The sequence below is a fragment of the Pezoporus wallicus genome, unplaced genomic scaffold, assembly GCF_028554395.1.
Source record: "Pezoporus wallicus isolate ANWC-B61680 ecotype Strahan unplaced genomic scaffold, APGP_CSIRO_Pwel_v1 contig_3952, whole genome shotgun sequence".
Classification (NCBI taxonomy): domain Eukaryota; kingdom Metazoa; phylum Chordata; class Aves; order Psittaciformes; family Psittacidae; genus Pezoporus; species Pezoporus wallicus.
In genome coordinates, this window is record NW_026635034.1 from 10,459,801 (window position 1) to 10,472,759 (window position 12,959).

The following is a 12,959-nucleotide window of genomic DNA, read 5'->3' on the forward strand; positions in this document are numbered from 1 at the left end:
AATGAGGGTTTTTCTAGATGAACATTATTAGCTTTTTAAAATGAAGGTAATATATCCCTAGTGGTAACTTCTCTAAATTACCTTTTTCTGTGTACATCTATCCTACAATCCAAAATTAAAATACAGTCATATAGATATGCAGGATGTTACCCACTCCTAGTTTTAAATGTTAAATTACTTAAAACCTTTTTTTACTATGTGTTTCATTTGAAGATCTTATAGTTTAGTTCTTTTTGGCAGCCTTTTAAGAGAGGTTATCGTCTACTCTTATTTTAGATATGAGGCAACTGAGATAAAGAAAATTAAACTGACCTATACAGAGTGACTTGATTATTTGCAGAGTTGAAAGCCCAGAGAGAAAATCATAGCTCCACTGAAAAGAAACCTAAAACTTTGAGATGGTTCAGGAGGGCAAGATTCTGCTGCAAGTCCTCTATTTGTGTTGTTAAAATATTTTCCCTAATGTTAAAAGTAAGAACAGGGTTTGTAATGTTACAGGGTTTGTAGTATTTAAAGCTAAGAAGTGGAAGACAGCATTCAAACTTATTTCTTCAACAGTAGCCTTTCAGAAACTTTAGCTGAGTCTGACAAAGATTTGCAAACTGTGCCATAATTCTTGCCTGCAAGAGATAAAAGTATGCTCTGAACTTCAGCTTCGGCTCGGCAACCCCTCAATTTTCAGTTCTGAGCCAGGACCCTGATGGCAATGCAGCTGCTCAGGTCTCTAATAACCATCACTTCAATCACTATCAACAATGAATGTAAACTCTGGAACTGCCTTGAGCTATACAACTAATCTGAATTTTTTGTGCATTTGAAAAATAGGAGATTAATACAAAATAATGTTAGAAAGAGAACTCTCTTGACTTTGAAATCACCATTTTTCTTATGCAACTTAATGAAAAATTTCCACATGTAATATGAATTATTTTGACAGGCTGTGACGTTTGTGCTGGAGATACTACTGAAGGGACGCTAGACAGGCTATACTTTGGTTCTCCTTTGAAGCTAGTAGGTTCATTTCCACTGACTTAAACCAGAACAATATTATGGCAAGTGCTTTCTATAACTGCTTTTATTCTGTTTTTGCTTTATGGAAGATAGTTTTTGCAATTCAGTTCATCTGTTTGTCTTCCTAATAGCTTGTCAATGTATTTTCCAATTTTAATCCAATTTAACAATGACAGTTACTTTGAGACAAGTACTTTGAGACAGTACTTGTCTCAAAGATCATAGAATGGGTTGGGTTGGAAGCTCATCTAGGTCCAAACAGACTGCCACAGGCAGGGACACCTTCCACTAAGACCAGCCGCTCAAAGCCCCGTCCAACCTGGCTTTGAACAGGGATGGGGCAGCCACAGCTTCCTCTGGGCATCCTGTTCCAGTGCCTCATAACCCTCATAGTTAAAGTTTTTTTTCCTAATGCCCCTCTTTCACTTTAAAGCCACCCCCCTGTCCTATCCCTACATACCCTTGTAAGAAGTCCCTCTCCAGAGTTCTTGTACGCCCTCTTTAGGTATTGGAAGGCTGCTTGAAAGTCTTCCCAAGGCCTTTTCTTCTCCAGGCTGAAAAACCCCAGCTCTCTCAGCCTGTCTTCACAGGAGAGGTGCTCCAGCCCACTAATTATCTTTGTGGTCTCCTCTGGACTCACTCCAGCAGCTCCACATCCCTCTTGTGTTTGGGGCCCCAGAGCTGAACGCAGGACTGCAGGTGAGGTCTCACAAGAGCTGAGCAGAGGGGCAGGATCACCTCCCTTGACCTGGTTGTCACACTTCTTTTGATGCAGCCCAGGACACGGTTGGTTTCTGAGCTGTAAGCTCACACTGCTGGGTAAGGTTGAGCTTCTCATCAACCAACACTCCCAAGTCCTTCTCCTCAGGGCTGCTCTCAATCCATTCTCCACCCAGCCTGTAGTTGTGGTTGGCATTGCACCAGCCCATGTGCAGGACCTTGGCCTTGTTGAACTTCATGAGGTTCACATAAAAGATACTACATCCCTAAATCCTCCATAGGGTCCTACTAAGGCAAATGTAGAAAGAGACTGATCTTTAACCATTCTGCTTGTTCTGCCCAGCAACCTAGAGACAACAACTTGCATATAGTAGCAAATTAATCATGAAACACTGGGCCAATCACAGTATGTTCCATATTGTAAAACCTTAATTTTACAACTAGAAATAAGGTGATGTGGAGAATGTAAAATGAGTGACTAAAATCTCAGATTTTGCCAGAAATCAAACTTGGCTGTTGAGACTTTAATGGCAATATATCTAGCCTGTATTTGATGGAGAATAAATACAAGTCTTCTCCCTCAAGACTTGGATCTCCTTTACTGACCTCCAGACAGCTGCCCTAATGGAATATGTTTGCCTCGTTGACAGTATTAAAAACTTTTATTACTTGCTGACTCTTGTTTTCACGATCTCTACAAGTAAAGCTGCTGAGTAGTTAGAATAGTTCAACACAAACCGTGGAAATTCATAAAGAATAAGCCCTCCATAGCTGTTAAGAACAATAATCAAATGCAACTTCTTGCTTGAGAAATTCTTAATTTTCTCATTGGCAGACGCGGGAATATGCCAGATACAGGATGACTCTGCTCATACCTGGTTCTTACATATTTCCCTGAGCATCCTGTACTGGCTGATGATTATTCCTTCTCATTACCCTGGAAACAATGCAATACCAGGAAGGGGCACGGGGCCAAACTCATCTCCACTCTCCAGAATCCCACTGAATAGTCACTACATTGAGAACGTGTGAGAGATTAAACTGACGAAAATGGACACTATACTGGGTTGTTATTTTGGAGAAAGCCTACTGGGCTAGGTGGACCTTTGGTCTTAGCAGTGTGGCCTTTTGTATGTTCTCTGTTCTTATAAGCTGTTGAAACTTGATTAAAGGTCATATTTTACTCAGAAGCCTCCGACATGTGCCAGCTCTCCAGGATCTGCAGCAAGGGTAGGATTACCTGTGATTTATGGTGGCTTTGGAAGTTATAACTAGTGCTATACATGCACCAAAGAACTGAAAGCATAGATATGCTGTTTAGAAAGTAATCCACTCCCCCCAAACAGAAAGGTAAAACTAGTAATACCCCCAAAAATCACTTTCTTTGAAACATGCTTTAGCTCTAGACTTGAGACAGCGTGGAGCTACCTATAGGGTACATGGTACCTTATACTATATGGCATAACATGCACAATTCCCTATGTTAGTTTCTAGTTTGAGTGCAAACTCATAAAATTCTGCGGTACTGTTCTGTAGCATCTGGAAACTTTGTAGTTGCAATGAGTATCTGCACGTGACAATGTCAAAACCATAGGAATGCATAAGATGTCTCATATCTACATATGATAAAAGAGGGGCTCAGATGAGATAATGCAAACTAGTTGAACCCATCAAAAGCATGGGTATCATTGCTGAATTCATCTGGCCTTGAGTATTTGCATGTCTGTCATGCGAACAGCTTTATGGTCAAAAAAAGCAATAATCTGTGCACAGTAATCCTGTCATATTATTTATTATTTCTGAATCTGTTGGTTTGTGGGTTTGCTGTTTGGGATTTTTTTTTTTCTCTACTCTGAGACAGAGAAACACTTTTCTGGATCTTGGATAATCAACTATCTTCGATAACTGAGTTCATTCCCACAGATTTTACTATGCTAAGAGCCATATAAGGGCAGAATGGAGGGGGATAGATGGACACAAGATGTATTTTGTGGAGCTCTATCTTTAAAGATTCATGTAAAAAGAACATTAAATATAGTCAGTCAATAGTTGACTCTGAACAGAACACTTGCAAGACTGTCATTAATTTCTAACAGAAATACTTATATTAATTAGAATGAACCTGTAAATGGAGAGTACCCACAATGGTATTCCCAAATAAAAATTCATCTGATGTGCTCTGCAGATATTATTGGACAAAATAATCATGATAATACAAGGAGATACTTGCATATTCAGTTTTCTTAATGCAAGTGTCTACCTAAGATGAGTCTTCAAAATAGAACTTAAAACCTCTTAAGTTTTTTTTGCTAAAACCTTAAAAAAAAAAAAAAGGAAAAAAAACATAGTAACCCCCATGTATTATCACTCCACTACCTTAAAAAATTAAACTGTTTTCAGTGTAATTTAAAGTGTAGTTTCATATATGCTTGGTATAGAGTTCCTACTGTTCTTCAAGGCTGTGATTTTTCTCTGTAAATTTGGTCTTCTCTATTATCTCCTTGTTCCCCAGGATGCATCATCTGATGGTCCATTAGTTGTGTGAGGGACAGAACCTGTACCCTTCAGTGCCAAGGAGGGAATTAGTGTTCAGTGGGAATCTCATGCATGAGAGAGAGGCCCATCTGGGACTGGCTGATGAATGGCTGTAGTCAGACTGTAGTCAGACTTCAGTTACATTCTTTCAAGCAGTTTTAGAAAGGAAAACATTATCTGCAGGTTACACAGCTTTTGGTTACATTAAAGTAATTATTTCCTGGCTCCTGTGAAACTTTGGAGATGGGGAAGCATTCAGAAAGATCTGTGTAAAACAGATTGCTGGTTCTAGCTCCCGGTGGCAGGTAGAATACCAGAAATTGTTCTGCTAGAAGGGAGACAAGCTAAAGTTACCTTCCCCTGGCTTTGCATCCTGATCTGGGGTCTTTGGTTGCTGACGAGGATTGCCCTTGACTAGTCTTTTCTTCAGTAGGTGCACCAACAGGGTCTCCTTTTTTCCTGCTTTAATCTCTGTTTCCATTAAATGCATGTGAATGTGATCTCTTTGTTTTCCTTGGTTGAAATTAGCAGATAAGTTTATGATTTATTAAGGAAATGCATCCAGCCACATGAACACAGTGCAGCTGTCTGCAAGTGATTTCCCCAGGAAGTCAGACTAAAAAATGGTGATGCTCCTGCTCTATCCTCTCTGCACATTAGCACCATTCTAACTGTCTAGCCAAAGCCTGTGTGAGACACCTTTTTAGTGAGAGATGCTTTGCCCCAGTTGCTTTCAGCAGGGATGCTTATCCTAGGGCTATGTCAGAACTGCTCACATTGAGCTGCATGATGCAGTCGATCATAAAAATTTGTAGTGAAAGGGCATATAGTTTACACAGGAAACATAAAACTTGGTATTAAGTTTTCTCAGTGAAAATAACTCCACTTTATAGTCTCAGTTATGTGATTCTTTGTTGCAATCCATGTCTTCCGAATTTATAAATGAGTTTTCTTAAAAGTACTTAAGCGTGGTGCAGCAGCACAGCACTAGCACTGGGTTTGCCAGCAGTCTGTCCCTGCATGCTGGCTCCTTCCCGCACACCTCACCTCCATACCGAGGACTCCAGGGAGATCTGTCAGCTTTTGATTTAATGAATGCTTTACCTCAGAATATGTTTAGGTGTTTATTTAAATTAAGCTGTATCTCATACTGGGTTTTTCTTAGTCCCCTTTGAAGAGAGTATAATTTTAGATTAATTTTATTAAGCTAGTGTTAATCTCCTGTGATTACGTATTTCTCTTTCAGTAGCAAGGTCCTGTAAAAGCAACAAAGCATGTTGTTTTTAGACTGAATTTAATTGTTTTCAGTTAATTTTAAAAAGGTGTGCTTAAACATTGCAAGTACCCAGAACACCTACTGTGTGAATTTAAAGTCACTTTCGGATTTAAACTATTTACTTTGCCGCTGGCGATGTTCATTTGTTGAGCTAAGGCAGGACGGTGAGCGGTGTTCCAGGGCGCACATGGCCTTCGAGCCACGCTGCGCTCCTATGGCGACCTCGTGCTCGGGCCAGGCTGCGGGCAGCCGGTCGGGGAGCACGGCTCGCCTCTGGCGGCGGGCAGGACGGCACCCGGGAGCACGGAGATGGGGCTTCTCCTCCACGCAGAACGAGCCGCTCGGGAGCCCCACCGGTGCCGGGACAGGAGGCGGCTCCCGCAAGGCCCTCCTTGCGCCCGGGTACGGCTCAGCCCGCTGCGAGGGCTCCCGGCCTGTTTCCGGGCCTCGGCGGGTCGCCCAGCGCCCCGCTCCCCCGGAGTTCGTAACGGGAGCCGGGAAGGGGGCAGCTGCCCGCCCCGCGAGCCTGAAGCGAGGAGCGGCCCCCCCCAGCCCCAGCCCCACCCCCTCCGCCACCGCCCCCCTCCCTCACACGGCACCGGCGGAAGGACAAATAGTCCTCCCCGCATTGTTTGGACCGGCACAACTTTTGGCTGCCGCGGCGGGCACCGGGGCCGTGATCGGCCGAAGGGTGCGGGGTGCCGCTCCCGCTGAGGGGTGGCGTTGCGAGCGGAGAGCAGAGCCGGGCAGCGGGGGTGCCTTGGCGGGTACGGCCAACTTCGGTCCGTCGCCTCGCCCTCCCCGCGGTGGCGGGGCCGGGGCAGCGAGACACGGCGCGTCCGGGGCGGTGCTGGGGGCGGGCTACGGTCTGTGTGCCCCGCGGGGCTGCCGCGTCGCAGGCTGGGCTCCGCCGTCGGGCCGGAGAGGCTCCGCCCGGGGCACCCGCCGGTGGGGCGCAACTTTCCGCTCTGCGCCGCCGCCCAAACCCCGCTGCCCGTTGATCTGCCCGGAGGGCGCCAGCCCGCCAGGCGGCCTTGCTGCGTCGGAGGCTCGGCCGCGGGAGGCCCCGCTGTGCAGGGCCCGATCCTGCTGCGTGGACGGGAGGGGCCCACCCGCCGCGATTTCTTTTAGTCGCCCACCCTTTCCCCCAGTCAACTTCCTTATAGTGTAAGAATTCCGTCGGTGAAGATCTTCCTTACGGCGAGCTGAAGCCTTCACCCATTTCCTGCTTAGCCAGAAGTACTTGAGTGATTTGTGAGCAGTAGCAAGCTAAGTGTAACTGTCAGTGCCCCCATAGAAACAGGTTTTAATTTCACAGTAGTCAGCCTGCGTGCTCTTTCTGGTCACCTCATGAGTAATTCCGTTTGTGAGAGGTTCCACCACTATAGCCTCCTACAAATGTTCTAAATCTCTTCCATTGTAGAATATGTTACATAATATGTATGTTATATAATTTTAATTACTGTGATGTAAATATAGCAGGCAGCAAGTGAGGCCGCAAATTCAGTTATCTGTAAGATGGGCTGTACTGATAACAGCAAGCACTGTGCAGTCATGAGGCTTGGTCATAGAAGCAGAGCTATAACATCGTTTGTAGGATACTTTTACAAAAAGTCTGCTTTCGAAGGAAGAACTGTAGGAAAAACATGGTGCCTCCCCAAAAACTTCACCCAAAAGTTTCCTGCATGACAATAGAAATCTTTTAGTTGGTTCTTACTGGCCTGAGTCAGATTCTAGGTGACCCCAGGAACGGGTCGGTGAGAAAATGGAATAGCTGCGCCCGTGCTAGTTGCAGGAAACAAAATTGTGTTCTCCTTATTGTGGACTCCAAATGAGCATTGCTGTCTGTACTGGGAAGTCTGCTGGAAGCAATAGAAAGGATTCAGTGGTTTAAGTGAGGGTGGAAATTTGTTCAAACAAACAAAAAGCTAGAGCAGGAAAGGAGGTCTGCTGGCTTTTCTCCAGGGCTATCCATTTGCTGAGCAATAGCATTTATTAAGGATAAACTGCAGGCTGTGGATGCAGGCTGAGCACAAATGTGTTGATTTAAAGGAGCCATTCCAGTGCAAACTCCATCCTGGGTCAAATGTTCTGTCGGGGAACACCCCTGGAGCTTGTGCAGTTTGGGTGGTGGTGGTGAATTAATTCAGTGTGTGTAAATTTAAGAATAAATAAACCAAAAGGAGACATGCAAGCTTAATGATTTTATTCACACAGGCATGATACATTAAATAGTAATACGGAATACATTTTCTCACATCCCTGAATGCACAACAGCTGTCTGCTGTATCAGATATTTTTTCCTTTAAGGAGTGGGTGGAAAGCAATTCATGAAGGCTGTGGAAACAGCATCTGAGTGTGATTATTTTCAGGGGGTTGTGCTCAAGTGATTTGGTTTTTATATTCCTCTTAATTTTTTTATGTCCCGTATGTAATTTCTAATTTTCATGGTCACGTTGAAGCTTGTGGAAGAATTTTGCCATCACCATCTGGCAACTAGCAATTCCCTGATTGCTCTGGTTGGTAGCTGACCATCTTGCTGTTAGTAGATCAGTTGTCAGGGCTGTTGCTGTAAAGATTTACAGTTGTATCAGTGTCTGGAGTTCAGGAATGACTTTGTGTGCATGGGTTTACTTGCACTGCTCCATGAGAGACATAAGACTTGTCTAAGGAAAGGGTGTTTATCCACAAGATGAATAAATTCATTTATATTGGTAGAAAATTCACTGATGATAATATGACGGGGAAAGTATCGTCAGGAATTCAGCCCTGATTGATGGAGTCTGCTCACAAAATCACTAGCAAAATGATCGGTACTTATAACTGCTCCTATCTTCCTGTGCTATCCGTTTGATCCACAGCTCCCTAGGGAGTGAAGACCTATTTTTATAGAAGTGAAAGAAAAAAGGGTGTAACAGTTGCAGAAGACGGTAGCATTTCAGCCTTTTTATGTAACGTACAAGGAAGGTTGTGGCACAGCAAAGCTGGGTGCTTTTCATTGTTGTACGATGTGTGTAATATGTTTGCTGCATTTGTGCATGTATAAGGAAGAACCGTAACTAGGGATTGAAGCAGGAATGAAACTGGAAATGCTTTTTTATTGCAAATGGAAAACTGTTGTAATTGTCTGAACCTAGTTTCAGATATCCAATTCTTCAATGTTTTAAAATGTTTATTAAAAAGTCCTACTTGGTCATATTTCTCATAAAGATTTCTTTTTCTTTTTTTTATGTTGCCCCTGTTTTCTGTTTCATTTCCTGTGTATGACTGTGACAGGATAAGGATTTACAATGCATGTATTTTTTTAACTCCTGTCTTTGCAGTGAATAGGAATCATTTATAGAGTGAAGACATGAAAGGATACTTGGAAAGTAGCAGCTTGAGAAAGGGATTGGAGAATCTGAGAATAGGTGAAAGACAGTATTTCGTGGACATGGAATATTATTCCTCCATGTTTCAAGTGTACATGTTAATTCTGATCAGTTTTACATGAAAGGTAGTTAAAAACTGAATAGGTTAAGGATTCTATACCTTACCAGTGTGGCAGATGATGTTCAGTACCTGGGGAAGATTAGGTTAAATCTCTTTTTAGAATGTTATTGTAATGCAGGATGTGATACTTTCTGTTGTGATCTTTCACAACAGTCTCAGTCCACCAATCTACATGAGTTTCTTCTGAAATTTCTAATTTGGCCAACCCATTACAATTTGGCTCCCCAGAGCACTCTTCTTTATGTCAGACTCATGGTGCATTTTTAGCCAGAGAATACTTTCCCTGAGGCCTTGGATACTTGCTAAATTGTCTGGAGTAATTTCTGGCAACTTCATTTATGTTCTGATCATTTTTCTGCAGGTGCTTGGCAATGAAGTTTTTCAAAGAGGATGGTCAACCCGTAGAGATGTAATGCAGAAAAATGGCTGCTACATGGGACTTTTGGTAATGAGCATGTTTGCTTCCAGCATCTACATGAGAAAGTGACACATCATTGTGGACCAAATGGAACATCTTACGGTATTTTGTGTGTCTTTAAACCCTATGTCATGGATTATGAGGATATAGCATCTACCATGCAAAACTTGTGGCTGCAAATAGAAGCCTACAAATTTGGTCAGAGGGCAAATAAGAAGTATTGTATTTGAAATTAAGTTTTAATTTTGATACAGTTACACATCAGTACAAGTAATTGTAGCATTATTTCTTCCACCTCCTCTCTACTTAGCCAGGCTTCTAATCAGTGGTTCCCAGGGTTGCAGCTGTCCTAATGGTACGGAGTACCTGTACTGGTTAAACAGTAACACTTCAAGAGAAATGGTATTTTCACAGTATATAAATAGGGGATCTTCCTTGTAACTGAAATATATTAAAGGACACTCCTCATGAAATGTATAATGATCTTTGTCACTGGGTGCTTTCCTCTATAAGTAACTGTATTACTTAAACATCAAAGGGAAAAAGTACATATTTATGTCCCTCAGGGCACAGAGAATGGGAGTCATTGTGTTGATATTTTAATACAAATTGCTTCCTGCATTTCTTAGTGGTAAATATATGAATATTCATAGAATTGAGGCCAGATGATCATCCAGTACACAGCATATATGGGAGAAAAATGGAGGAGAACGTTTTAAGGCTCCAGAATCTCCAGTTTGTCTTTGCCTGGGGGTGGTAAGTTTGTTATCACCCTCCCCTTCCTCCGGAAGATGTCACAGTCGGGATCTGGGGGTTGGAAGGGACGGGTGTGAGGCTGGAGAGCTTTCTGTGCAGCCTGCTGCTTTCCAAACCTGGGGGGCTGCCAAGCTGCAGCCTGTGAGGGATGAATGCTCCTTACACAGTGTGCCTTTGCTCACAGCGCTGACTGTCTCTCTGGAGCGTTTCAGGTTCTCCAGGATTTTAAGTACCCTTTCCCTCTGTCCTTGTGTTCTGTAAGTCCCCTTGTTCAGAAAGAACTATACGCCAGTATCTGCCGAGATGGCTATTTGTTAATTCTGGCCGTCATAGGTAGCCCGGGTCAGGAAAGAGCAGGCCCCGAGCCGGGCCGTGGCGAGTAGGTGCCGCCTGGGGGCTCTGCAGGCTGGGTCACCGTGCTCTGCCCGGGCTGCTGCGAACGCGGGAGGATCTTCCCTACCCACTACAGCGGGTAGTGCTGCTCCGTGAGGAGGGCACCGACGGGGGCAAAGTAATTTGTCTGTAGCAGTGTCAGGACCCAATGAGGGTTCGTCGGTGCTGGCTCCCGTTCCCGTACGGAGACCCGCAGCATATCCGGTTTGAGAGAACTGCAGAGTTTGTTTGAACGTGTGTTCTTGCGTTAGCATACATGTTTTTATGCTTCGACACGCTAATGTTTTAATGGTCAGTATTTAGGAGGAAGCTGCTAATGAACGTTTAAAGCCTGATACAATTCACGTGCAATTTTATTTTGCAAAATGAGACGGTATATGGGTATATTCAAAGTATTTAGGCGTATTTTAGAGTATGTGGATTCGGGGTGAGCGGGATAACGTATTTCGGGGCACGGCCACTGCAGTCAGTGCTGCATGCCGAGGTTTGTGCCGGCGATCTGGATGAGGCGGGGAGGGCTCTGTCCCCGTGTGGGGCGGGTTTTGCGGGGGCCCGTTGCGGTGTCCCCAGGCGGGCCGGGGGCTGATGGGTCCCGCATCCCCCCGCGCCGCCGGCTCCTGCGCGGGGCTACGTGCGGCCCGCAAGCCCAGGCCGGGCTCCGCCGTCACCACCCTCCGCCCCCCCGCTGCCGGGGCGGGGGCCGAGGCGGCTCCGAGAGGCGCCCGTGGGGTCACCGCCAGCGCGGAGGCGCCTCCCGCCCGTCCCCGGCCGGTAGCGACGCGGCGCGTCAGGGGTTAAGTCCGCGGAGGCGCTGGGCGCGGAGGGATACGGAGCCGGAGCCGCGAGCGTGGTGCTGAGGCTCTGTAAGCAAAAAAATGTCTGCCTGAGGGAAACCCACAAGTTCCTTCAGCGGGGGGGGAGCGCTCGCCTCGCCACCTCCCACCCAGCCCGCGGCCCGCCCGCTGCCGCCTGCCGGCCCTGGTCACCGGAGCGTACGGGGGGCAGCAGGTAACTGCGGGCGGCGAGGGGCCGGGAGAAGTTGGGAGAGAACGGTGGGGGAGGGCAGCGGCGGCCGGGCGCTCGCAGGGGCATGGGCGGCGGAGAGGGGCGCGGGGCTGCCCGGAAGGGGGGGGCCTTCGCGGGGGCGGCGGGAGGCGCCGCGGGGGAAGCCCGAGGGGCGGCAGCAGCCGGGGCCGGGCGGAGTGCCGGGCGTGCGGCGTGCCGGGGTCTCGGCCGGCGGTGGGGCGGACCCCGGGCGGGCGGCGGCGGCGGCGCCCGGCCCTGGGCAGCAGCTGGCCCCCGCGGGCGGCGTTCGGCGCGCGCGCTACCGGCCGCGCGGCTCCGCGCACTCATAAAGGACCGCGGCGGCCGCAGCCGGGCCCCTTGCGCCGGGGGCTCCGGAACTTGTCGCTGAACGGGGCTGCGGCAGCGCCCCCGCCGCTCCCCCGCGGCGCCCGCCGGGCAGAAGGCGCGGGCCCCGCTGCCCCTCCTCCTCCCTCTCCCCCCCCCCCAGCCCCCCCACCGCATCCCGCGGCGCGCGCACGCCCCCCCCCGCCGCCCGCCCGGTGGTGGCGCGCGCCCCCGTCCGCGCGCCGCGTGTGCGCGTGCGGCACGCGGGGGCGGCTCCCGGCCCGCCGCGGTCCCGCGCGGGGAGCGGCAGAGCCCGCACGGCGGGGGGGCGGCCGGCGGCGGCGGTGCCGGGCAGCGGGGAGGCCCCGCTTGTCAGCCCCATTGTTGCGCAGGCAGCGAGTCACTGCATCCACGCGCGTTCCCAGGGAGCCGCTGCGCCGCGGCCGGTCGCTTGCTTTCGCTTGCCTGGGGGGAACCTCATTCCTGGCCGTGGCCCCGCCGCGGCGTTATTGGTCCTCGCTGGAGGTGGGGAGAAGTGGGATGGGGGAGACAAGGGACTCCGAGTAAAGTTAGGGAGAGTTGGCTGGTGCGGGGAGCGGCCGCGCGTCTCGCCGGGCCGCCCGGTGCAGCCAGGCTCCCCGGCGGTTCCTGGCGGCCCGTCCACGCTGCGGCAGGTGTCCCGGCAGCGGGGGGCGGCAGCAGCCCCGTGGTGGCAGCGCTGCCCGCGCCTCTCTCCCTGTGCCCTAGGAGGTGAGTGGAAGAAGATGAATTCCCAGCAGCAGAGGATGGCCGCGATAGGAACTGACAAGGAGCTGAGCGACTTGCTGGACTTCAGCGCGGTAGGATATTCTGCGAGGTCTTCCATGGCTTCTGCGTGGTAACGCGAGCTGAGGAGTAGGGGCAGCAGCGCGCAGGGCTTGGCTGGGTCCGGCTCAGCTAAGTTGGACACCTGAACTTTGATGTAATGTCTAGACTTCCAGATTTAATACTGTAATACCAGCTGGGTTA

At 48.4% G+C, this 12,959-nt stretch overlaps 1 protein-coding gene across 11 annotated transcripts in view; it reads left to right on the top strand.

The window, feature by feature from the left end:
• The first annotated feature begins 9,395 nt into the window (after window positions 1–9,395).
• The window catches only part of TCF12 (transcription factor 12), a 167,435-nt gene continuing 163,871 nt past the window's right edge, over window positions 9,396–12,959 (top strand). For 3 of the 11 annotated variants that reach the window (XM_057398198.1, XM_057398258.1, XM_057398285.1), the window contains exon 1: window positions 12,504–12,790. In XM_057398198.1, the coding sequence (XP_057254181.1) occupies window positions 12,716–12,790 (75 nt within the window). In that variant the 5' untranslated portion in view covers window positions 12,504–12,715. Of the gene's footprint in view, window positions 9,555–10,099; window positions 10,209–11,521; window positions 11,610–12,458; window positions 12,477–12,501; window positions 12,791–12,895; window positions 12,913–12,959 lie in introns of those variants that run through there. The other 8 variants (XM_057398240.1, XM_057398267.1, XM_057398207.1 and 5 more) reach the window with 7 other exon arrangements.